General features: G+C 39.1%; 2 protein-coding genes across 3 annotated transcripts in view; one reads left to right on the top strand and one right to left on the bottom strand.

The window, feature by feature from the left end:
* Positions 1-18594, top strand: part of ntn1a (netrin 1a) — a 53315-nt gene extending 34721 nt beyond the window's left edge. The window contains exons 3-6 of one of the 2 annotated variants that reach the window (XM_061771642.1): positions 1257-1406; positions 3403-3456; positions 13539-13613; positions 17364-18594. In XM_061771642.1, coding sequence (XP_061627626.1) covers positions 1257-1406; positions 3403-3456; positions 13539-13613; positions 17364-17695 — 611 coding nt within the window. In that variant the 3' untranslated portion in view covers positions 17696-18594. The remainder of the gene's footprint in view (positions 1-1256; positions 1407-3402; positions 3457-13538; positions 13614-17363) is intronic. The other variant, XM_061771643.1, reaches the window with a different exon arrangement.
* Positions 18581-27704, bottom strand: part of stx8 (syntaxin 8) — a 38557-nt gene continuing 29433 nt past the window's right edge. Inside the window, exon 8 of the mRNA XM_061771644.1 lies at positions 18581-20401. Within this exon, the coding sequence (XP_061627628.1) occupies positions 20337-20401 (65 nt within the window). The 3' untranslated portion in view covers positions 18581-20336. The remainder of the gene's footprint in view (positions 20402-27704) is intronic.

Raw genomic sequence — 27704 nt, 5'->3', positions numbered from 1 at the left:
ACCGCGTCAACAAATCGCACACAACCATGACTCAACACTTGCTTGCACAAATCAAAGTGTTGGACTTGATGCACAACATTTGGAAAATGATTACATTCCCCAAACACATGTGCTTCCCAAGATCCCCCCCCCCGAGTGTGTCAGGCCGCCAGTCAGCAAGGACGAATGAGTGACGTTCAAAGGCCCGCCTTAATCAACAACAGGCAATTAGGTTCGACCTTGGTTAGTGGAGCCTTTGGGAAGAAGGCCGCACGCATTCAAACACACTTTCTCACCATTGAGGGAAATTCAATTCATATCCTGGCAGCTAGATTAGAACACTTTGAACTCTTTTCTTAATACTTGTACTACAACTTGTTTTCGTAGTGAAATTTGACTTTATCCATGTACAATTAGGACTTTTTTCAAAGAAAACAAAATACATTTTTATACACTAAATTACAACAATTTTTGTCCATGTTATTAGTTATTCCTTAGATTTATTTGATTTATTCCCCTTAAAATTTGTAGTTTTTGTACTCAGTGTTGTTGTTTGATTTTTTTTTTGGTTAGAAAAAAAAAGTTCTTTACATTGATAAAGTTTTGGATAATTTTTATTACACATTATTATTATTTTAAATCTAGGACAAGAGATCTTTGTTTTAAAATTCAAACAAAAAGTACAGGGACTCCCAGCAGCATGTGTTATAAAATGAAATGAAACCTTAAACAAATAAATAGCTAACTCACATTTTCTACATTACATAAAGTTTACCAAAATATCAATACAACTGTCATGGTAATCTTTCATTTACCTTTAAGTTTGGACCAAAAAAAAATAAAAAAGTGCTGGGATCTTCCATTCCGTTTATTTATTACTTTATTCATTCATTATTTTGTTCATTTATGAATTTTTGAATCTCTGAAGTTTACCCAGTTTACCCGGCCGTCGAACTTGGGGGTGGGGGGGGAGCAAAGGTTGATGCCAATATACATGAAAATGGCGAATATCGGCGCCCATAATCGGCCCAGCCGATAATCGGTCAATCCCTAATTACTAGTATTTGTCACAGCAGTCACCTCATTTGTTGGACAAAATGGCTGCGGTTTTGCTCTCTGCTAATCGAGTGCACTTTTCTGCTGCGTGCACACCTCCACCTGTCGCCCTCTCCCGCCACACTCACGGCCCAAGTCCGCTTGCTTATTACAGTATGTGATCTGTCACGCGTGTGCAACTACTCACTGTGCCTCTCCTTTTCTTCCTGTGTCCCTCACAGCATGCGATTGCCATCCCGTGGGTGCCGCCGGCAAAACCTGTAACCAAACCACAGGACAATGTCCCTGTAAAGACGGCGTGACCGGTATCACATGCAACCGCTGCGCTAAAGGCTACCAGCAGAGCCGCTCGCCCATTGCCCCCTGCATAAGTACGTGCAACCGCCGCATTTGTTTTTGTTCAACGTGTGGCCTCCCTTTGAAGGGATGGAGCAGCACAGCAGAAAAAGGAAGATTAGAATGCGAGGTCAGGAAAATCGGATACACACCTCGACGGACACCATAATAACCTTTCTATCACATTTAGATGTTGTAAATCTTACAAGGAGTCTTAGTGCCACGAGAAAACGATGAGAAAAAAGTCGGACAGTTACGGGAATAAAGTCATAATATTAGGAAAAATAATCTATAAAAAATATATGTATTTTTAAAAGGCAGTCGATAATCCCACTGATATCAAAGAGAGGATGCATTTTGTTACACTGTAACTTTTGTCTCGAACAAAAATACATTTAAAAGTAACTTTACTGATGATTTTTTTTTTTTTTTTATTCTCACAAAATGATGACAGTTTTCTTAATACAAAATATTTTAAGACAAAGATGACTTTATTCGTGTAACATTTTTTGGGATAATATTTGTTTACAAATCCTTTATCCTGTAAAATTTTACAAAAAACTTTTTATTGTTTCCTCAGAAATCTTTTTTCTCGATCAAAAAATTCAACGTTATTGTTGTAAAATTACTGTTCATTTGAAAAAATACGACTTCAACGGAAAAAAACTTTTGTTCGTTTTAGTTATTGTCTCTCGATGACTACACTTTTATTATTGTCATTTTTGAACTTTTAGAAATTATTTTAAGACAAAAATAAAATAATAATTTTTCCTCCTCAATACATTGACTTTTTTAATAAAAAACAAAAAGAAAAGAAACAAATATTTATGCTTTCCCCAGAAAGATACAGAATTATAGACTTAAAAAAACCATTGTGTTGGTCAAATTAAGACTTTTCCATTATACTACAATGACTCCAGTTTTAATCTTTATTTTTTTAACTCATCCCTTCCAACATTATGACTTTTGTTTTAATAAAAAGAAAAAGAAAAAAAAGAGTGAATTCCTGTAAAATAAACCCGTGTGTTTTCTAAATTAGCAACTTTTTTCCTTGACAAAAAAAAAAACTAACATTATTTTTGGTAAAATTATGATTTTAACAAAAACAAATCAAACTTTTCTTGAAAAAACAAAACAAAAATCCACATCTGATAAGTTCTTACTGCTGATGTGTGCACCTGTGCACAGCTGCTTTGCTACTCTTTCTCTTCTTACGCACTTTGATGGTTTCACAGCTTGGTCCTTTTATTCCTTTGCCTATCTTCTGCAGCATCGTGCACCTTTTCAGATAAGACGGCCGTGTTTCACGCACGCTTCCCCTCACTGTCAACATGTAAATGCAAAGGCCAGCGGAAGGAATTTCATGGAAAATCAGCACAGGAAGCAGCAGGGAAGAAAGATGACGAATACAGTTGCCAGTGAGCCCGGAACAAAAACAAAACAAAACAAAAAAGACAATTAACAACTATTTACAATATACTGTTAATTATACATTCTACAGCATCATATACATAGTATTTAACTCTATACCTATGAAATCAAAAAAGCTGTAAATTCAATACAAAACATTTCGGTTGCCGCTAACATCTCCACATGACAGCGATTCCTCATTCACTTGCTCGCTTTGCTGTGATTGGTTACATGTACTAAATTAGCGTAAGGCTATCAAGAAATTACTATTTAATTATCTTATTCTTATCGCTATGCAACTTTTTGAGTTGAGTTGATCATATATACAGTACAGTGGACCACCGCTATTCGAGGGGGGATAGAGGACCGAGCCGGACCGCGAGTAGGGATAATCCGTGGATAAATGACGACCATTATAATTCCATTGAAGAAAAAATATGTTAAACCCCCCCAAAAAAACAAGAAAACACAAAAAGAAAAAAAGACAAATCAATGACGAGGGTCCACTGTATATGAAAAGAAAGATGATCGTCAAACACTTAATCCAAGTACAATGATGAGAACTATTGCAGTATGTTTTGTACATCGGTACTGATCTTTGTGTGTGTTCCTGGGGTGCAGAGATTCCAGTTACACCGCCTACGACGCCAGCCAGTAGTACAGAAGAGCCCTCAGGTGAGCAAACTTCTACTGTAAACTATTTACACGCCACACATTGACGGGAACACACCCCGCAGCCAGAAAATATGGATATGTTTTCTTATGCAATAGTTCCATTGTTCTGTGGATTATTAGTACAATTTCTATTGTGCTTTATTATTTTTGTCAGTATCAGTATGAGTCTAAAGTCCGAATGGTTCCTGATACAAGGGAAACTACGTACTACTTGGAACATAACTCTATTTTGGACTTTTTTTTTTTTTACTTCTGCATTATACATTGGGTTGTTATCTTTAATTTTTTTAAATCTCATTTTTAAAATTAAATGTATTTAATGCCCTGTATGTTTTAAAAGATTTTGGACAACATTTCAAAATAATTTTTAGATGAAAATTGTAGCAAAATGTATTAGCATAAGCCAACTTTAAACAACTCGATCAATCATAGTTATCCAAATTTTGTTATTAAGATCCACGAGGAGAAATTGAGGAGGAATACTAAAGAAACGTTCAAAATGTAATGGCTCCTTGCTTTAGTGCAGTTTTGTGAAAATGAGTAATGCAATGCACAACCAAAAAGGTGGAAAAATACTAGAAAGAATGTTGATTGGAGAAAATTCCCGCGGCACGCGCGCAGTTGCAGCAGGCCCGAAGTGTGTTGTTGGTCCCGAAACGTTCTCTGGGACAGCTTTGATTGACTGCACAGTCACACACCTCCCACACCTCCCTTCCACCTTCTTCCACTTCTTTTTTTTGCCCCTGCTTTCTTTTTTTCCATCTTCCATCTCCGTCTGTTTCACGCTTTGTCTTTGACGTGGCAAAGTGTGTGTGTGTGCGTGTGTGTGCGTGCGTGCGTGTGTGTGTTGTGCCGAGCGGGAACATATCTGGAGTTTCTCCGGGGCCCCCTTTGTCACGACACCATGCACCTTGGGAATTGTTGGAAAGAATTCTCCGGGCGATGAGGTGTGAAAGCCAATGAGTGCAGTTACTTTGTCTGAAATGTTAATGTTTTATACATATATATATATATTAGGGAGCACACTTTACATCCATAAAATCCATAAAATTGGGCTATCGTTGATATTTTCAGAATTCGAGATGTCCACAGAAATTGTGAGTGATGATTGATGTTAGTTTTCTGACATTAAGCGACATTGAGCACTTTCTATATAGTGAGTGTATACACGTGTGATGTCCACAAAATCCAAAATATTGGACCAATTGTTGTAATATTTTCAGAGTTTGACGCTGCCATGTAAATTTTATTGATGATTGGTGACCGTTTTGGGACATTAAGCCACATATATGGTTGCTTAAAGGTTCATGAGACTTGCAAGGATGCAGCACTCGTCCATCGTGTTTGCGTCATTTTAATCGATGACACCCTGATAAATTAGCAATTTTTCAGCACATTAAATTAGAGATTGAACATAATTTTGGGGTGCTAGCTGTTGTTCATGTGGGAGTGCAACGATATATGACAGCAATATAAGGTATAATAGTGACTTGAACAAAGCACTGTTTGGAATATTGTCTGAAAAGTTGTCATTTTAGAGGTGAAGGAATTTGACCTGACAGCTACAATATTTAAAATATGACTAAATATTGCCACTTTATAGTATAGTGTATTCCTTTTTCCCACAGCAGCTAAGCAGTGAATTTGGGCTCCACTTCTGTCTATGATGTCACACAAGACTTTGGGGCGTCAATTTTGCCAATGGAATATGGGGCGTTCAGAAGTTATATACCAATTGCTACAAAATGTATTGATATTCTTCAAAATGACCAGTTTCATTTTCGTCAGCCAAAAATACATAAAATCAACTTGTTAGTGAAATATGGACCATTAAGACCCCACACCTCCTTTAAAGGTGGAAAAAGTTACAAAATAATTTATCTTAGTCTCATTTTTTTTTTTTTAATGTCACAAAAACCTGGCATTTGAATAGCGGTGCGTAGACTTTGTATATCCATTGTATGTTGTTTGTAGTAGATTCCCTTTCTCTGGATCTGTCGATGAGAAGTGTGCGCATCATGTAAACGAATCGCCTGCAGAAGACTTTTTAATGACGTTGGCGCACGTCGTTAGAGATCATGTAATGATGCCGGGGAATGGTGGGCCTTCCCTCCTCAATGTTTCTGTTTGAGTTTGAGCAGATGGCAAAGCTGACGTGTCAAAACATTCCAGCGCTGGGGGTCCAACTTATGTATTTACACTTTGAGCCCCCCAAAAGGGTTGAAAAAGTTGACTGTATTCGTGCTAGTTTTTTTTTTTTTTTTCAGCTCTGACATCATAAACTGCCTGATCATAAACAGGTGTGGTTACTTTATCGAAGTCCGGGATTATAACTTGTTGCGTTAAACTTCATTATACAAGTAAACACTGCTCATACTGCTATGAATGACACCACACTGAAAATTCCAAATATATACTAAAGTTGGAATATTAAATTTTGCTACATTTGTTAATTACATAAAAATAAGTACACTTTTAGATAATTTACTTCAATGAAAATAGTTTTATTTCACCAGAAAACAACAAAGTGGAAAAGAAACCAACTGAAAGAAAAGGTAATCATTTTAGGGGGAATAGAGTCATACTTAAAAAATGAAAAGAACATATTTTTCGGTGAAAAAGTCATAATCCAGTGAGAACATTTTTGTAATTTAAAACAAATTTGTAATATTATGAGAAAAAAAGATTCCCCAAGTAAAAAGGTCATAATCTCACAGGAATAAAATGTAATTGGAAAAAAAAGTCATCTTTTTGGGTATGAAAAAGCTGTCCTTTTTCAAGGAAAAAATGTCATCAATGTAATCTTACATTAGTAATTTTACATGAATAAAATCATAATGTGAGGAAAAAAGTCTTTTTTTTTTCAAGTAACAAATCATAATCTGAGAAGAATAAATAAAAAAACAAATTTCAAAAAATTCACAACGTTATGAGTGGAAAAATGTAATTTAACAACAAAAAGGTGTGACATTGAGAAAAATATAGATATTTTTATGACTTTTAAGTTGTAATCTTATGAGAATCAAGACTTAATTTTATTTTTTTTAAAGTAATATTTCAGAAAAAATATTATTTTGGGAGGGAAACTCTTTTCAGTGTGGCCTCCTTTGAAAATTTGCCAATGTGGATCTTGACTTGTGCTGGCATACTTTGGCCCTTTGAGAAGGGGAAACAAATTGAAATTAAAAAAAATACACAGACAATAATATTGCATGATCGTAGACCAGCAGATATCTTCTTCATCTATCTTTTCACGAGCAATAAATGGATAAAAACAAACATTTACTCTTAAAAACGGTAAACTTCTGGTTAAGGGCGATAATTCCAAGCAAAATACAGAGAGAAGCCTCCCAAGTGTTGGTGCTGATGGCGAAATCGTTGGCGGAATGTCAAAGGATTTTGAGCCAAGCGAGGTTTGGCGTGACAGCTGTTTGGTAGGTGCCTCCCTGCGCCTCATCTGGACGGCGAGAAGCTAGGGGGCATATTTAGGGAGGACTGGAACGCACGGCGCATAAACTCGGACTTTGCGGCCCAGACAAAAGCCACTACTGGCTCAGGTCGCCACTCCCACGTGTCGCGACAGAGACCGCCTTGCACACAATGTGAGAGCAAATGATGAGGAAGAGGAGGGAGAAGGAGGAGGAGGAGGAAGAGGAGGAGAGCGGTGATCGGACAGAGGCTAAATGTTTGAGCATCTCATTCGCATGCCGCAAATTAGCGTGACAGAAACAGAGGCAGATGGCAAATAGTGCAAATCTGTGAATAGTTGAAGCTTCCTTACAAATGGTTATAATTGCCTATATTAATAGGCCTATGTATTTAAACCATAAATATACGACAAAATATGATCACAAAATACTTGGGAAGAGGCTCAGAGTATTTCAAAATGCTTACAAACGTACTGTAGACAGTATTTCACCGTAAAAAATAAATAAATCAATTGGGTGAATAGGCGTTTTTCCGCAGATAACGGGGGATAGGTTAAAAAAAAATAATCTGCAAATTTGAATTTTCCACTGCATTTAAGTATAGTAACCTACTTATGACTTGCTACCACATTATTAAATCAAAAATATACATTACAATTATGTTCCAATAAAAATGATGCATAAGAATGGTTTATATGAATATTTCGAAAAATCTAACTTTCACCTATTTGGGGAATTTTGGGGGGAACCTGTACCCGCTATTCGCAAAACCCCCTGCTTATTCATGTTTTCTTTTTCATGCCAATTATGAGAATCAATTATTCATAGATTTCGGCTATTTGCGGTCAGGCCCTAACGCCCTGCGAAGAGCAGAAGTCCACTGTATGGCAATAATGTCAAAGTGGTTGGGCGCATAATATAGTATTATAAACATAACACAGTCTTTTTTTTTTTAATCCATATATTAAAAAAAAAAAAAAAAATGATTCATTCATTCATAGTGCATTCCTTTTCACATAGCATTTGGATTAATTCTTATAAGCACAGAATCAGCATTACTATGTCAAGCCAAATTGCTGTTACATTTTATTAGTATCCAAATCATTAGAAATAGATTAAATTCAATTTAATATTTTACTTCCAAATACTCAATACTATATATTATACACTAAGATCACATCAGTTCAAACATACAGTATGAAATCATACTAAATTCTAATCTACAGTCTCTTTAAATGTAATTATTGTTCTTAAAGTGAATGAAAAATAGGTGGTCAAATCCACTTGGGGACGCTTTCTTTCCCTCTCGCTTCGCTCCCTCCCGGGTTATCTGGATGCGATCCCAGTGCGGTGTAAACAGCGCAAAGCAGAGGAGCTCGGAGCAGGGCAGCACACTGGGCTCCCTAATCTAATGACACGCTTTAGTTGCCACACTTTGTTTTCCCCGTCCGGGGAGAAAGGCCTCCTCCTGAGCTCTCGGTCACGCCTCCGCCATTCACACTGCCGAGTCAACTTAATATGCATCTCCCTGCTCAATATGCACATGAGATAGATACACTTGTGTACTCTCCTGCTGTTTGCCAACGCAGCGGAAAAGGAACGCCTGAAGCCTGTGCGGCTCCCCCTAAAGGTGTGAACTATATTTATAAACAATGCAGAAAATTCTTTGTTAAGTGAAGCTAACGCAAAACACGAACACAACTGTGTTCCATCAACTGCAGCGTAGCATGAAAGGTTTCCTGGCTGGTCCACCAATATTACTAAAGTAGGTGATCCAGGCATTGTCATAGCAACAACAGAGATGCTGTTCTCATTACAACCCAGTGTGCCATCCTAATGACAATGAAGCTGTTGTTGTTGTCTTAAGGCACATTTAGTGCATTTGGATTCGTTAACTGGCAGTTGATATTGTAAGGATTTTCTACATTTAAAATTTGGAGGCGGCCACCCCCGCCTAATTTCGCGCCGCCTCGGCGCTAACACCTCTGACGTCATGACAACTATTATAATCTGAACAGCGTTGCACTAGTTGGGTGTCACTTTTAACTACAATACACAATGTAGGCCAAGTCTGTGACCGACGTCAGATCTTGCCAGTGATCAGCAAAATTTCATAAATTCACAACAGCGGGAAACTGAACGGACAGAAAAAAATGGAGCACTTCAAGGACCAGAAAAATTTGTAAATATAATGCGAGGGATCATTTTAAGTTCTAGAAAACGGTGGGTGGGCTCAAATATATATATATATATATATATATATATATATATATATATATATATTATACCACTAACATGCATTTTATTCTCATAAGTGAGGGCTGTACTTCTATCCTTGAACTGAATATATGTTGGTACTGAGTTTGTGGTATAACTTCCGTGTACTGGAGACAACAAATTAGCCGATGCTAACCGGTGAGCAATCGCGATTAGCATTAGCGCGCTAGCGATTACCATTTTAGGTCAAAAACCGCTAACTACCATTCATCTCTCTTATACATTGTTATATATACATTACACCTCTAATGGTGTCTAAAAAAAACACTTACAGATGCTCCTCTGTTGTTTTTGGCAATGCTTTTTCACTGGCTTCACATTACGTCCGTCTGCAACAAATGTCCGTGCGAGAAACAGGGACATTGGCCAATGGATCCGGGCGCTTCCCCCCCCCCGCCACCCAACCTATACTGCTATCCTATTATCATATATACCTATGTATAGTGCACAATACTGTAGTGTTTGCTGAAAGTGAATTCACAAATCAGATCAAAGACACTGAAAAATATTTCTTAACCTATATTGCTCTGCTATTCACTCATTCACTCATTCATTTCCCTAACCGCTTATCCTCACTAGGGTTGCGGGCGTGCTGGAGCCTATCCCAGCAATCTTCGGGCGAGAGGCGGGGTACACCCTGAACTGGTCGCCAGCCAATCGCAGGGCAGATAGCAACAAACAACCATTCGCTATTATCATCTGTAAAGTGCGCAATAGTGTTTGCTGCGCTGTTGCAGCTTTAGCAATGACAAGCATTCGGTTGAAAGTCTTTCACAGCCGTGTTGTGGTCAGGGGCAGAGGTCCGGATCTGAGTTACTAGCTACATGCCAGGCGCGAACAAAGCCGTGTAGTTACTACATCACCACATTTTGGTTCAGGACTGCTCCCACTTCCCCTTGTCTGTAACGTGCACACAAAGGCAACATTTGTCCTCCCGGTAGGGGACTGCCTTGTCCTAAACGGGGGGCTTGGTACTCCTCACAGCCAGTTGCAATGTTGCAAGGGTACACTAATAGGGTAGGAAAGGCTATCAAAGGGAAGTATCATGATGCTTTTCAAAGGGGGGGGTTATGAGAAAACAAAGCTTCCTTGCCAAAGCGCCAGATTCTAATCATTTAAATGGTAATCAGGACCACCTCATATGGACTCCATTTAATTTGTGGGTATTCAATTTACACCATCATCACAAGTGAGGGTACCGGTCTTGTGACAAACTTTACTCTTTGCTCTATCTTCTTCTTTGTCAGCCTGCCTTATTCCTCCCTTTTTGTGGAGGTGAGGGGCGAGTGCATTTTTTTCTCCTTTTGGCGTTCCCTTGGCAACCTCAATGAAAAAGAGCATAAAAGGGGGGATGAAGGCTCAGAGCAAAGATCTGCTTCCCCCAACAATGAAGTTTGTTCATATTCAAGCGTCGGCGGGCGCTACATCCAGCACTAGCGGCGCTCGCCTCCGCCGAAGAGGCTGTCCCATGTTTCTCGCGCCGCGCTCGCCGCAAACCGAGTCGGCACTCTGGATCCAATTCGCAGGAGCGGAGAAAAATAAATCTGATGATTTGCTTTCGGGCGGTGTTATCCTTGGAGCCGACTGTTAAGTGGATGACAGATTAGAAAGCTGGCATGGGGCAATGGCGGTGCACTTTGTGTTGCTGAAACCAGCGAACAACAGCATGTAGGGGTGAGGTGGTGTTTTTTATTAGGCTTATAAAGCATCTAAAACTTTGTGGATAGGTGGAACATGTACACACGTGTACATTCTGGTTCACATTGGACCCAAAGTTGCGAGAATATTGTTAAAACCATCATGTAATCATCAACCTGTAGTTCTGCTAGTTATCGCAGCGAACAGCTCGCTATCCTGATTTCCGGGTTTGGTCACATGACTTTCGCGATACAAGCGTGAGGACACTTCACTAATTTTAGTCGACAGCAGAGGGCGATATTGCCCAGCATGGCTGCCCTATGGAATCGTTGAAAATTGATGACTTTATCGGTTTAATTCTTATTCCACGAACAAAATATTAATCACAACACCATGTTTACTAGCGGGTGTATATACAACATATTCTTTCCCCCACATTTTTTTGCAACTAATAACAAAAATGACACTCTTTGGTATTATAATTTATAAAGACATACAGTAATGACATGATTTTTAAAAAATGTAAAGAATTGTAAAGAACACTAAGAAGAGTGTCACAACTGACTCAGTAAGCTTTGGTAACATTATCCATTTTTCACAATGGATAACGAATATATGGCTGTAAGTATTGTTTTATTTATTTATAATTGATTTCTTCTTTTTTTTCCAGGTAAGAAAATTGAGAACAGATTTTTATTGCCATTCCCACCTGGCAACCTGACAAATATTATTTCGTCAGTCTACCTGTGCTGCGCCACCCTTTCTGTGCAAATATCAGTTTCTGAAAGAGTTCTAACGCTGTCACATAGGTGCTATCCGTTAGCCCATCTATGGCATCATTCATGAGTACACTTGAACTGAAAATTGAAATGTTCGTAGTTTTTTGGGTGAAGTTCCAGCGGTGGAAATATGTCATACAGTATATGGTCGTTTGTCTTGTATCAACTCCAAATCAACTTCCGGGTGTTTTGTCTTTGCCCCTCTTGAGACTTGGCAGATGGCCTTCAGTTTAGCTTGTCTACAATGTGAATAAAATCATTTTAAATTGTTCTTTACCTTTGTGTTGATATGCAAGTCATGATCTTTCCACATTGGTGGAGATTTGCTCTCTACTGTGTGATTATGGATCCGTGTCCTGCATACTGGACTTCTTCATCTGTGTTTTGATGACTTTGATCTTTGTAAATCAAATAGTTTTAGAGTGGTTTGTGTGATGGCTGTATCTGCGTGAGGTATTTATTTGTTCAGAGTGGACACACTCCCCCTCCAAAAAAAAAAGTGTTTTCTGCTTCGAACTCTTCTTCATGGATGGCTAATTTTCCCTTCCTGACCTCCCTTTGTGTGGCAATGACCCCTTTCATAGCACCCCCAGCCTCCACTCCCTGGAATAGCTAGCCCCGCCCCCTGCCCCCCCAAATGGTCTTTCTCCCAATGTCCACGCTGCAATGAATGCAAACGTTTGACACGGCCCTTGGGTGGGGCCTTGATCCCAGGGCGATGTTTTTCAGGGGGTCGAGGTGACAAGCGAGCTGAGATTTGGAGGGAGGTGGGGTGGCGCTGAAGTGGGTGGTAGGAGGGTGGTCCGCATTGGGCTGAATGATTCCCAGGCTTTGACATAGAATAAGTGGCTATAGGTCGGTAATTTGTAACGCTGCAAACCTGCTGATGCTACCATCGGGCCTATACAGCGGCCCACACAGGAGAGCTTGGGAGGTTGGGGTGCCCGGAAAATTCTTTCCACGCAACCAAAACACTTGCACATCATCATGGATGTGTGGTTGAAATATTGTCCTGTCCGCAAGCGTTTTGTTGTAAAATCAACACTTGCTCAATGACCTTTTTCATCGTATCAATGATAAGGAGATTACAAAAAGGGGATAGATCACACACAAAAATGGAATTGCATTTAGTACAAAACAACTGATATATGAAGAAGTTCATTGATTTGTTAATTAGTTCATGTCTTTAATGTATTTACCCAAATAAAGTGTTTGGTACTATATAGTCTAGTATTATTCTAAATACTTTGATAATGTTGAAGTATTTAAGCATGGGCATTGTGGATGTTAATCATTTACAAAACAAATGTGTTCAAGAGGCCATGAATGTCGTTTATTTTCTAAATATTCAAATTCAAGGCCTATAGTCAACTTTTTACACTGTCAGTACATTTGAATACAAAAATGTGTATCCAAAATACAAATTAAATTCAGATGCTCGTATCTGATAATCATTTTAAAAACTTTTTAAATAGCAGTTCTTTTCATTTTTACTTTACATATTTTTCTAGCGCGGTACGGTTGACCGACTGGTTAGCAGATCCGCCTCACAGTTCTGAGGACCGGGGTTCAAACCCGACTTTGCTTGTGTGGAGTTTTCATATTATTGGATGGAAAAGAACATTGTGTAATTTCCACCCCTTTATTCAAAAAATAGGTTATTATTTCAAATTGACAGTGTAGAAAATGCACAAACATGAATTGATTATAAATCAGTTACTAGTTTGTTCTGTAACATGTAAGAAAATAGGGGGAAACGTTGATCACTGTTTTCCAAAATAAAAGTTACTCGATTATCAAAATAGTTGTCGATTAATTTGATAATCGATTAGTTGTCGATTAATCTTTGCACCTCAAAAAATGATTTCAAGAATTATCGAGTAAAAATTACATGGTTATTCCTTGTGACTCCTGAACCTGTTTGTGGAAATAATTAATCACCATTTTCGTTTTCTTGCAGACTGTGACTCTTACTGCAAAGCGTCAAAAGGCAAACTGAAAATCAACATCAAGAAGTATTGCAAGAAGGATTACGGTGAGGCAATGGCGTATATCAACATTCATTTAAAGGGTGGAAAAATAGAAGAAAAAAAAATCCAACATGGTAGAAATGGTTAAACATCACTGTATTTTATGGTTAACAGTACAAATTTGTACAAACTCTGTCAGTTTTAAATACAAACTACAAACAATTAAAATGCAGCTCCCTTCCACACCATTTCCTGTCCGAATGCTTGAATCCCTGTCTGCAGTAAATCCTATCGACCCGAGACATTTTCCATCCCAGATCCACATGTTGCACTTTACAGGGGAGACATTTCACTGATGGCTTACCATAGCATGTAAAAATTAAACATTTTACATCTGCCTGGACGAAGACGGCAGCGGAAAAACAGAAGGAAGTTTCAGGGAGAAAGGATAATAAGTCAAAAGCTGAGCCGAGACGCTGGGGTTTGCTCCACGAGAGATGCTCATTAAGGCAGCTGTGCACTTCCCCCCCCTCCCAAATGCTGTTGTGCTTTCCGCCGCATTCCTGCGAGCGTCCGCCCGCCACGCCATTCAAGGTGTGCCGTAAGACGTTTGACCTCTCCCCCTTTTGCTCTCCTCGCCGACTGAAGTGCTCAGCCCAGCATCCCGCGGCATATCTCTGCATCTTGACGGGCAGGCCGACCGACCGAAGGTTTGTTCCGCGGGGATTTGCGGGTGTTAAGGGGTCATCTTAAAGATGGGCCCTCCCCCCCGGCGACAGCCCACTGTGTCGTGAGAGTAGCCCTATCGCTCGGATCAGCGTTCATCAGCGACGACGTTGATGAATTTCATCATTGTCAGCGGATAAGTGCACGATTCCCTGCAGAAGCCGTCAGTCGTCACAGCACGAAGCGCCCGCATGTGGCGTGGCGCACGAAACGGCGGAGATCTGCTGGTAGCGAGGGATGACTCAAGTGGCATCCGAGCAAATGCAAGCTCCACCTTTGGACTGGGGAGAATGTGTGTACACACAATTTAGAGGTGGGGCAGGGGGAAAAGGGAAGAAAAAAACTGGTGTTTTCTTGTCTGGCAAGTTATAGTTTAGTAGTAGAGGCGCAACGATTAATCGACAACTAATCGATTAGCAAATTAATCGAGAGCGATTTTTGATAAATGTTTACAGACTTTGTTTAACTTAAAATTGTCCAAATCCTCAGAATTTCAGCTTCTCAACGGAAAATATTGATAATTATTTTTTTTTACAATAATAAAGCAGTAAATATTAAATATACAGTCATGCTCAAATTTTTTTTAGCCATGGCTGTATTGTCTATTATATATATATATATATATATATATATATATATATATATATTTATTTATTTATTTGTCCCCCCCGAAAAAATCCTTCATTTGTTATTCTGGCATTTAAAATATAGAAATAACTTAAGTAATCCTAATTGACCTAAAACAGGACAATTTTAGCCTCATTTTATATCAGACAGTCAGGAAGAAAAAGTGTGATGTTTCTTTTTGTACAGTCATGGCTAAAAACGTTGGCACCCCGGGTGTGCCAATATTTTTTAGAATGACAGCAGCGTTATATTAATAAAGCAGACTGATTATCTTTGTTTCATCAAAATATGTAAACCTGGGGGCAATATAATGCAGACAGATGGATATACTGTACCTAATAGATGTCTCAGCTCCTTGCAGAGGATAAAGAATATATGATGGTGAGTCCTGTTATGTTGAATGCCTAAATGTGTTGCTGCAGTGTTTTCAGATATCAGCTGTTTAAAAGGTTACATATGAGTTTCCCATTATGTGTTAGCATTAGCAATAAGCTAGGAGACTAAAGGTGTGTTCATTGTTGTTGATTTTGACAGTGAACTTCAACTAAGGATAAAGGAATCCAAATGGGATTTAATAGTAAAAATATGACATATGACACAGGCTCTTTGTCTTGCACATCTACCACCATGGGGGGCAGACCTGTTAGCCTTGTGCACAAAAAAGGCTCTGGTCAAAGCCATCGGCTTTAAACAAATCCGCAACAGACCAGGGACAAGATCTCGGCTCACTATTCAAGCACACCACAGGATAGAAAGCGAGTCTGGGCTTTGTTTTGAAAGGATCAGCAGGAGAGCCGGGCGGCATGCTGCGTCGCAAAATGATGCTACAAGCCTCTTGGGGCGACGCGTCGAAAGAATCACGAGGGGGGGTCCGAAATGGGAGGCGGGAGTACAGCGGGTGAAGATGGTCAGCGGGATTGTAACGATGATTGTACGGGATAACCTGCTGTGCGCCAGCAGGTCGGCGCAAAGTGGTGCAGAGGTCATAGAGCACCGGCTATCTGTCAACAGAAAGGCCTTGAAGAAGTATGGTCAACACAAGTATGGTAATAGTCTACTCGACTACACCCCAGTGTGCTGTTGAAGTTTAGTTTCAAACTAAAAATGAAACAAGAGAATTATACCTTATGCATTTAAAACAACTATATAACTCTGTCTTAGTTTAATGCTAACAAACGATGCAAAACAGCCTTAACATGCTAACAATTAGCGTCAAAAGTCGCGGTTTTTGAAGCGACACAAATGATGGAGAAACACCTGTTGACAGAAAATATAATAGGCATATATTCTTTATCCTCTACAAAAAATGATTAGTAGAAGTACAATTCTTCATTTATGTCTGCATGACTATACTGCCTCCCAGTGGACAAGGCGCAGCACAATAAATTGGATTGCAGCATTAAATCATGATCCACAAACTATTTAATTCTTGACATGTATCTAATTTTGCTGTTTCTCAATGTTTTTATAAAATAGTGTTGTAGAGTGCCATTGTGACAAGATATCACAGAGTCTCGCTACCCGATTGCTCCATCCTGCCTCCCAATCATATTACAACTCACTTTATACTACTGTCACAGAGAATTAGATGAATTTGCATCTTTAACCAGCTTTTTCCCCCCAACATTCATACCAAACTATACCACATGACTGTAAACCACAAGATTAGTTCAATCTGGGGTTTGGCTTGCATCCTTAGCTTCCCCTGAGCAGCCAATCTTTGATCTTACCAAGACATTTCCCAACTTTGCGGAAACAGTTTGGGGAAGACCCTTTTCTCTTCCCACTGCACAAAGTAAAGGCCAGAAAGGAAACTACACTTTTAGAATCCACACTGTAGACGTACTGTAATTCCCCTGCAGCAGAGTCAAAAGTCTCTCTTTCGCAGGGATCCTACAAAATTGCTGCATCAGAGCCGTAACAGAAGACGTGGCACCTCGCCACCTGTTGCTTCTCCACAGATTACCGTTCACGATGCCTGACAGGACTTGAAATCATCCCCGGTTCAAAACCGATTTGGCCAACTTGAGATCGGGCTCCATTTTCACTCACTCGACCAGTACCACCTACAAAAATACACCACCATGATGACCAACATTAAAATACATTAACTAGTAGGTCTAAGTGTTCTTTAAAAAAAAAAAAAAAAAAAAGAAAGGCAGAGGTTTTATTTTTTTTTTATGCCTAAAAATTACATTCAACATTATTGTAAGCCATTGTAACTATGCACAGTTTGAACATTAATTTTACATTACACACCTCAATACGCTAAATATAGGAAAATAAAAAAACTGTACTCAAATGAGTCAATAAAAATATACTACGTGTAAAAGTTACATTAAAAAAAAATGCACCTAAATACATTGTTAAAAGATAAGATGCAAATGTACTTTACTTAAAAGTTCAATAAAACTGAATTGTACCTGACAAATGAAATGTGATTACTCCTCTCCTATCTGCAGCTATCCAGGTGCACATTCTGAAGGCGGACAAGGCCGGCGAGTGGTGGAAGTTCACCGTCAACGTAATTTCCGTCTACAAGCAAGGCGAGAGCCGCATCCGCCGCGGGGACCAATTTCTGTGGGTGCGCGCCAAAGACGTGGCCTGCAAGTGTCCCAAGATCAAGCCCGGCAAGAAGTACCTGCTGCTGGGCAACGACGAGGACTCCCCCGGCCAGAGCGGCGGCGTGGTCGCCGACAAAGGCAGCCTGGTTATCCAGTGGAGGGACACGTGGGCGCGCAGGCTGCGAAAGTTCCAACAGTGTGAGAAGAAAGGAAAATGCAAGAAACCGTAGATGGAAAAGACGCAAGTAGGAGATGGATTCCAGAGGAAAGCTGAAAAAAAAAAAGAATGAAACAGACAGACAGAAGACTATAGCCGGAAGAGACTGTTGACGTTGCTGCTTTTTGTTTTTTTTCGTTTAGTAGCATGAAGAGAATCATATAGGAATTCTTCTCTAGTGGACTTTGGTTGAAGGAGCTCACCTTGCAGATTTGGTTTGACCCTTTCTTAAACTTTGACATCCGTCTCTTGTGGATTTGCCAAATTTGCACCTATTACCAGTATATGTATGGCTACTTGTTGGTTTTACACTCATACTTACATCTTGTGTTTCTGTTTTATTGACTGGTGCAAAAAGCCACGTTTCTCCTCTGCATGGTTTTATGTTTGGATTGTTAGCCAACAAGCAAGCTTGTTTCATGAGCTCAAACAAAGAGAAAAATTATTTGTTATCATTCAAAATATCCTGAAATTGTGAATATATGCAAAAGGTTTCGGATAAACTAACAATTTTGGATTCAAATGCTGAGCGCAGTATTGGGTTCTGCTTTAAGTTACAATGAAATGCATTTTCTTGATTCAGTTCCAATATTTTGTTTTTAGATACACCACGGTAAGAGATTGATTCCGAACAACGTTAGATGTGTTCTGTCATCATTTGTGAAGGTGGTCAAAGTTAAATTAGGTTATTTTCTTGTGGATGAATTGGGTAAAAGGTACATATTAATGTCACACAGGTAATATAGAATTTTGTGATGCTTTGTTTACAGAAATGTATTTGTTTATACCACTATCTGTAAAAATGTCTAAGGCAAAGGAAAGCAATATTCTTTCACTTGACAAAAGAACTGTAGGTAGTGATTGATCACTATTTACATATGTAGATAGTCTTTCAATGTGCAGCAAGGTATGTATTTAATTCAGTTTCATCAATATAAAATTTATGTCATCAATGGTACAAACATGACAGTAAAGGAAAAAATATTACATTTTCGGTTCTTGCCAGAATTCAGTAGGATTTCTTACAAAAAGTAAGAAAAATGAAAGGAAATTCATATGTGAAACAATATCAACATTGATTTGGGGGAAATATGTAACAATTTATTGTTGCATTTCCAAAATGTTTGTTGGACACTATATTTAGTTTCTTTTTCCACACAGTTTCTCAGCAAATTCCTGTTAAACACACCAAGCCTGTCACGTTCATTTGCAATACATGTCGCCGCTTGACAACGGGTGCCATGCAGAACTGTGTTGCTCTTTGTACATTTATTTAAATGCATTTTAAGTTGGATGTAGCCGGCACAAATTGATATTTCTCCCCAAACACCATAAATATGTTCTCATACAAGCACACTTAGCATTGTATTAAATGTTAAGTCAGTATTAATGCCATAAGTTTCTTAGCGGTAGAAGCACAGTAATTTTGATCCAAAATGTTTTACTTCACCTTACAAATCTTACAGATTGAATATGGGGCTCAGACATACGATTAAAAAGAGAAGAACGAGCTTTTATAGTCAAAGTATGACTCAGTATGTTAGAACTAGTGTTTGATGAGCCATTTTTCCTCTGTGCAATGATTCATCACCACTTTTTGCCAAGTGCTTCTCCGGCAAAGACATAATATACTGACAGCATTTATTCAGCAATACATTTCTTGTAACCGTTTATCCTCCAACATCATGTTCATCATGTAACCTTAGACGTTTTTGTCATGACACCCCCAGAGCAAAGGTTTGGAGAGCTTCCTTTAAAAAGCGTTGCTTTGTGTTCATACTATGAATTGTAAATGTTGTTTAGTTGTCACATTTGCAAAAGCCCATTTTTTGCAATGTTGTTTTTTTACAATGTGTACTAATATATTATGGCTATTATATATATATATATATATATATATATATATATATATATATATATATATATATATATGAATATATTTAATGACACGAAGCATTGTGGCTTTCGTTTCCTCAACTTTTTACTTATTTTCCGTATTTTTATTTTTAATGTCTTGTCATTGTTTAGATTGTTGCCAATAAATGAAGAAGGAAATTATAACTACTGAACATACCAACCTGGTAGAACTAAAGGCAGATTTTCAAATAAACTCTTGTTACACTGTAATATTGGTCTATTTTGTGCTTTTAATTGCTGATTTGAAAGCACTTTTTCAGCTAACTATAAAACAGTAATTGGAAAAAAAAAGTGGTTTAGTACAGGTCTTGAATTAAAATACAATCAGCCAGGAGAAGTGGTGCTATTAATGTAAATGTAGTGTAAATGTAATTTATTTGGGGGGTGGGGAAAAGACTACTTGAATAACTTTACAGAGCAGGAAGATTACATTCATCTTGGTAATACGATGGAACAGTTGTTTTTGAGGGGGCGCTCCTCCATAAACAAAACCTCTACAACAACATACATTATAATGCAACGATAACAGAGTGTGGAAGAAATGCAAAGGTTTGATTTATCCATGACGCACATCATTCAGGTTAACGATGTAGAAATGATTCATTAAAAAAAAATATATATATATATATATCTCAATCAAGAGGAGAGAACATCTTCATCTGCGTTTGAATCCTACCGTTCCCTCATCCAAATTGTACTCTTAGTCATCGTCCAGCACGTGTCTGCGTCCACGATTGCTACACAGGCCACACAGCTACCATAATGATCGCAATAAGCAGCAACACAATCACCACCAGCATCCCTGAGGGGGCAAAAAAAAGTAATTAATTATTCAGAAGACACTTTTAAAAAGCTAACATACTAAATGCACTCTTTGGGGGCCCCTAATGGTAGAGATAGATACAGTTTAAAATGGGCACACAAAAAATAACACTATGGAAGTGTCTGACAATACATCTATTAAGGGCAAGGTCTTTTTCTTCTTTTACAGATTATGTAATTTCTCATGTATAATGCACATTTTTTCTCCTCCCAAAAATGTCAAAAGTCTGTGGTGCACATTATAAATACATTTTGAGGTCAACTTTGGGGGTGCGTATTATACATGGCTGCGCATTATACACGAGAAATTACGGTGCATTTAAATATAATATGCATTATTTTCTATTGAACCACAAAAACATGGTGTGTTAAAGTGGACAGCACACCAGCCTGAGAGGCCACATAGCTTGTCATTGCTTAATATTTCCGAACACTGTATGGTTTTCTTAGTACAACCCCAATTCCAATGAAGTTGGGACAATGTGTTAAACATAAATAAAAACAGAATACAATGATTTGCAAATCATTTTTAACCTAGATTTAATTGAATACACTACAAAGACAAGATATTTAATGTTCAAACTGATCAACCTTATTGTTTTTAGCAAATAATCATTAACTTCGAATTTTATGGCTGCAACACGTTCCCAAAAAGATGGGACAGGTGGCAAAAAAAGATTGAGAAAGTTGAGGAATGCTCATCAAACACCAGTTTGGAACATCCCACAGGTGAACAGGCTAATTGGGAACAGGTGAGTGCCATGATTGGGTATAAAAGGAGCTTCCCTGAATTGCTCAGTCATTCACAAGCAAAGCTGGGGGGAGGTTCACCTCTTTGTGAACAAGTGACCTTCGATCCCTCAGGCGGAACTGCATCAAAAACCGACATCAATGTGTAAAGGATATCACCAGATGGGCTCAGGAATACTTCAGAAAACCAATGTCAGTAAATACAGTTCGGCGCTACATCCGTAAGTGCAACTTGAAACTCTACTATGCAAAGCAAAAGCCATTTATCAACAACACCCAGAAACGCCGCCGGCTTCTCTGGGCCCGAGCTCATCTAAGATGGACTGATGCGAAGTGGAGAAGTGTTCTGTGGTCCGACGAATCCACATTTCAAATTGTTTTTGGAAATTGTGGACGTCGTGTCCTCTGGGCCAAAGAGGAAAAGAACCATCCGGACTGTTATGGACGACAAGTTCAAAAGCCAGCATCTGTGATAGTATGGGGCTGTGTTAGTGCCAATGGCATGGGTAACTTACACATCTGTGAAGGCACCATTAATGCTGAAAGGTACATACAGGTTTTGGAGAAATATATGCTGCCGTCCAAGCAACGTCTTTTTCATGGACGCCCCTGCTTATTGCAGCAAGACAATGTCAAACCACATTCTGCACGTGTTACAACAGCCTGGCTTCGTAGTAAAAGACTGCGGGTACTGGACTGGCCTGCCTGCAGTCCAGACCTGTCTCCCATTGAAAATGTGTGGCGCATTATATAGCGTAAAATACGAGAACGGAGACCCCGGATTGTTTAATAGCTGAAGCTGTACATTGAGCAAGAATGGGAAATAATTCCACCTACAAAGCTTCAGCAATTTGTGTCCTCAGTTCCCAAACATTTATTGAATGTTGTTAAAAGAAAAGGTGATGTAACACAGTGGTAAACATGACCCTGTCCCAGCTTTTTTGGAACGTGTTGTAGCCATAAAATTCCAAGTTAATGATTATTTTCTAAAAACAATCAAGTTTATCAGCTTGAACATTAACTATCTTGTCTTTGTAGTGTATTCAATTAAATATAGGTTGAACATGATTTGCAAATCATTGTATTCTGTTTTTATTTATGTTTAACACAACATCCCAACTTCATTGGAATTGTGGTTGTAAATAAAGCTGCATAATACGCTGGAACTGGCGAATCCACGTGACGTACTCAGGAATCGTGAGAGTGAAAAGACCAGGGTGATGTGCAGAGCTGTGGGAATTATAGAGGAATAAAGTTGTGTTGAGCTGTGGAAACTATAGAGGAATAAAGTTGATGAGCCACACAATGAAGTTATGGGAAAGCGTAGTGGAGGCTAGACTCAGGACAGAAGTGAGTATTTGCGAGCAACAGTATGGTTTCATGCCTAGAAAGAGTACCACAGATGCATTATTTGCCTTGAGGATGTTGATGGAAAAGTACAGAGAAGGTCAGAAGGAGCTACATTGTGTCTTTTTAGATCTAGAGAAAGCCTATGACAGAGTACCCAGAGAGGAACTGTGGTACTGCATGCGGATGTCTGGAGTGGCAGAGAAGTATGTTAGAATAATACAGGACATGTACGAGGGCAGCAGAACAGCGGTGAGGTGTGCTGTAGGTGTGACAGACGAATTTGAGGTGGGACGGCATCAGGGATCAGCCCTGAGCCCCTTCCTGTTTGCAGTGGTGATGGATAGGCTGACAGATGAGGTTAGACTGGAATCTCCGTGGACCATGATGTTTGCAGATGACATTGTGATCTGCAGTGAAAGCAGGGAGCAGGTGGAGGAACAGTTAGAAAGATGGAGGCATGCACTGGAAAGCAAAGGAATGAAGATTAGCCGAAGTAAGACAGAATATATGTGCATGAATGAGAGGGGTGGTGGTGGAAGAGTGAGGCTACAGGGAGAAGAGATAGCAAGGGTGGAGGACTTTAAATACTTGGGGTCAACCGTCCAGAGCAATGGTGAGTGCGGTCAGGAAGTGAAGAAACGGGTGCAAGCAGGTTGGAACGGTTGGAGGAAGGTGTTAGGTGTGTTATGTGACAGAAGAGTATCTGCTAGGATGAAGGGCAAAGCAGTGGTGAGGCCAGCCATGGTGTACGGATTAGAGACAGTGGCACTGAAGAGACAACAGGAAGCAGAGCTGGAGGTGGCGGAAATTAAGATGTTGAGGTTCGCTCTCGGAGTGACCAGGTTGGATAAAATTAGAAATGAGCTCATCAGTGGGACAGCCGAGGTTCGATGTTTTGGAGACAAAGTTAGAGAGAGCAGACATTGATGGTTTGGACACGTCCCGAGGAGAAATAGTGAGTATATTGGTAGAAGGATGATGAGGATGGAGCTGCCAGGCAAGAGAGCTAGAGGAAGACCAAAGAGAAGGTTGATGGATGTCGTGAGGGAAGACATGAGGGCAGTTGGTGTTCGAGAGGAGGATGCAGGAGATAGGCTTACATGAAAAGGATGACGCGCTGTGGCGACCCCGAAAGGGACAAGCCCAAAGGAAAAGAAGAAGTAGTGAGAGTGAAAAGACCAAAAGATGACGGTCTCCGTAAGCAAGTAGATGCAACATTTTAAACGGATCTTTTAGAATGAATGGTTTGAAGATTGAAGTAAACAGCAGCTGATGAAGAAGATATGCACATTTAATATTTAAAGATTTGACATTTTGGGTTTAGTTCCCCTTTAAATGTAACAATAACAGTACTTAAATGATCCAAAATGTATAAATATTGGAATATTTAGATTTTGTATACATTAATAATAACAACAACAACAAAAAACACCAAGACCATTGATTAGCATTAAAAGGCAAGCGCTTGTAAACATTTAGAATATTGATCACCAACGATCACTAATCATTTAAAGCTGTCAGACTACCAGTAAAATAATTTCAACTTGGAACATCCCGTACGGTATTTTCACTGGACAGCAGCAAAATCAATATTTGACCCCTGTACTGCATGACATAAAAATACAATGCGCCATGATATCGATATTTTGTCCACCATCTTTTAAGCCACTAAAGTTGGTGGAAAGGCTCAATAGAAGGATCAACATTTGTTTTAGTAGTTTAATGAGAATTACTCCTAAAGTATTTTGGTTACTCTAAATCTAAACCTTAATGTAAAACAGCTGAAGAACTCAAATATGAAGGAGTAAAAAAAAAAATTTAAAAAAAAAAAAAAAAAAAAAAAGGCATGCATGGAGGTATTACGAGGCCTTCGAGACTCACTACTAATTTCTCCTTGATTCTACCAAGTTTTATGAGCTTGTACTCGTACCATACATCAGTATTCTCCTCCTGATGACATAACGCAAATTACACGCGTTCACCAACCGCAGTGGCCTTATTGCTACAGATTGCGCACTGTGATAGGCATGTGTTTCTGACTCTGCCTTGAGTGGATAAGCATTGTTTTTCGCTGATACTATGGAAGCGGGGATGAATATGTAAACAATCTCACACACATCCACAAAGTGTTTTACCCCGAGGATGTGAAAATATCAGTTTCTATTATTGTCAGTGTCCATCAATAAATGAAATATACAACAAGTTGGAATTGTGGGAATTGAAAAGGGTGGATTCTGACATACCTTATTTCCTCATATAGTAGTCGTGGGCTTTTACTTATTTAACAGTGGATTGGGGAGGCTGCATTTTTTTAAAAGGAATATTAAACGATATTATACTGGACTGTATAAAGACTTTTTTTTTTAAACCAATAAAAATCAAAGCGATTGAGAACCGCACAATGGTCGACGCGCTGCATCGAAAAAACTGCGACCCTGTATCGGGTTTTGACGCGCCACATACAATATACCGATTGCATTATTTTCTATTGAACCACAAAAACATGGTGTGATTGTCAAGGAAGAAGCAAATAGCCACAACAAAGAGGAAACGAGAATGCATAAGGGCAGAGGGTGGATATTTTTGAGAGGCCGGTGGCAATGATCAATCACGCCACACAGACTCTCTTCGTTTGGCTTTCTAGCCACAAGTACATGTGAAATTATAAATACAGTACAGTTAGGTGTTATGGTAAAACACAATACATACTGTATAAACTGTACGGCTTAGCGGCATCATGGTAGCCACTGGACGGCCACCTCTCGTTTAAGCTTAAAGAGAAACTACACCCCACCTAATTTTTTTACGTAACACTCCAGCACTCGTCAAAACACTGTATTCTTATTAGTATTCCGTTTGTGGAATAAGTAATAAACTGAATAATTCATCAATCTTCATCCATCTCAGGGGTCCGCCATGTTGGGCAATATTAACCTTATATTGACCAAACAAGGAAAACAGGTTAGCGGACTCCCTGTGAATGCTGCGATAACTAGCATAACTAATAGTTGATGATATGAAGGTTTGAACCCGAACTTGTTTAATTACGTACTTTGATCGGTGCTGCTGTTTTGTTTAGCATCTGAGTTTGAACAGGCTCAGCAGTTCACTCTTTAATGTTTGCATGGGAACATTAGCATCTATGATCAGAGTTAATGAATGTTAGGTAACAACAAGGGGGGCGTTCCATCAACAACGCACCTGCAGACTAATTAGGGTAAGTGCCACTAGTTGAAGACATACGGTACATCTTTCAAATGATTTTGAAAGATTTGGATTTTTGATTTTGAAAACTGTTCAATGCATTATCCAGCTTAGTGATGTGGTTTGCTTTGGGTGAAGTGTTATTATTATTTTTTTTTTTTCTGATTTTGAGGATTAACCATTCGTGCAAAAAGATGGCAGTTTGGGGTTTGCATGGTCCCCGAGAAACCCCAAATACTCTGTGAGACGTTATACAAGTAACTGTTGATATTTGTAAAAACCCCTCCAAGGACACAATCATTAACCAGATGCCTCCCCTTTATTATTTTCCCCTAAGAATGGCCTAAATGAAGATTTCAAACAACTGCATCTTAGGCTGGGCTGAATGCTGTCGAGAGTCCCGTCATGGACTCAAGATGTCCATCGTTATTAAGCATGCTTCTGGTATTTTGCCCGGCCTTTCACTTTAAGTTTACATTTCTCTCATTCTTTGGCTTGCTGTGCCTTCACTCCCAGCCAGCAGTCTAATTAGTCGTCTTTCCCAAAGGGAGAAAATACCGGGTAAGTCCGTTAGAAGGCATTCTTGAGAAAATGACGCTAGTGGTCATAGTGCTGGTCTGATTACGTAAATAACTATACAGCTGTCAAAGAAGTCAAGAATCCAGTTTAGTGTCTTTAATACACCACATATTTGTATACATACATTCTCTCTAACTTCTCTGTGTTATATACATACGTCCGAAACTATCGTTCCAACATCTGTCAGCAATTCCAATGACAACAAGAGAATCTATGATGGCTGAGGTGTGAACCATTGGAATGTGTTAAATCTGAATGACACTCTCAAGCTCTAATAGAATCCAGACATCGAGCCATATGAGCCACTCACAGTGACCTTCCTCTTCTTCTTTGACCATCACTCCCCTCTCTGACTAAACAAGCTCCTCCTGACCCTCACTCAGGAGGCCTCCAGAGACTAATGATAAAATTTGCTTGCCAAATAGATTACAAGTCTGCTGTGACAGTGATGCTTGAGGGAGCTGCTCGGTGTCCGTTGATAGACTGACCACCCAAGCGCTCCAGAGGCCCATTTTAGCAATTTTCAGACACATCAGTAAGACGAATCGCTGAGAAGCAACGAATAATTGGTGCGAGTCCCGAACAGGCGCAGACAATCCTGCACCTCCCACACTAGTCACTCGATGCTCTCTGCTTATGGTTCAAATACCTTTTCGAACAACAAAAGCATCGGATGACCCCCAAAGAAAAGGGACACATTTTATGGTAATTAAGTTATCCTGACACTTCAGCACATCAGGGATTCAACTACTCTCCCAACAGTTTCTGGATAACATTTTGAAACAAGATAGATATTATATAAATAATGTGGTGATAAATTAAATGGAATCAGCAGGAACGTTAAGCCTTAATCAGAATATTCGAGAGTTTAGAGGTAATTGCTATTATCAATAGGCCACAGTTACAAAGATACATTTCCATTTAAGTCTGGCTAGTGTTTCAATGACAGTCCACATGATTGGTGTATTAGAACCATAACAGAAGATTATTTTAATTTGGGGCGAGTTAAACTTCAGACCTCTGCCCCGGCTTTGCAGAACACCCTTATACAGAGACTTCCTGCAACTGTTATGGCTCTGATACTACCAAGGCGGAAAATTCACAGTTGATTTTTTTTTTTAAACCCCCATTCTGGGTTGATACCAATTATAAAGACGACGGATAAGGAAACAGACAGAAAAATGTCAGCTTTTACAGGCAGTATGCAAGGGCTTTCTGAAATCATCACTTGGTGTTTCAAATTTCCGAGAGTATGACATAGAGGCATCAACATCTAATCAAAGAATAAATGTTGACCTGTTAACAAAATTAACTACTGAATGCTCTCAGTAAAGTTTATTTCCCAAGCATTTCACCAATACAGTAATTTGCTTCCAGTGCAAATAGCACAACCCTACTTT

The sequence above is a fragment of the Phyllopteryx taeniolatus genome, chromosome 4 (genome assembly GCF_024500385.1).
Source record: "Phyllopteryx taeniolatus isolate TA_2022b chromosome 4, UOR_Ptae_1.2, whole genome shotgun sequence".
NCBI classification, from domain to species: domain Eukaryota; kingdom Metazoa; phylum Chordata; class Actinopteri; order Syngnathiformes; family Syngnathidae; genus Phyllopteryx; species Phyllopteryx taeniolatus.
The sequence above is the reverse complement of the archived record's forward strand: the minus strand, read 5'-3'. Positions and strand labels throughout refer to the sequence as shown.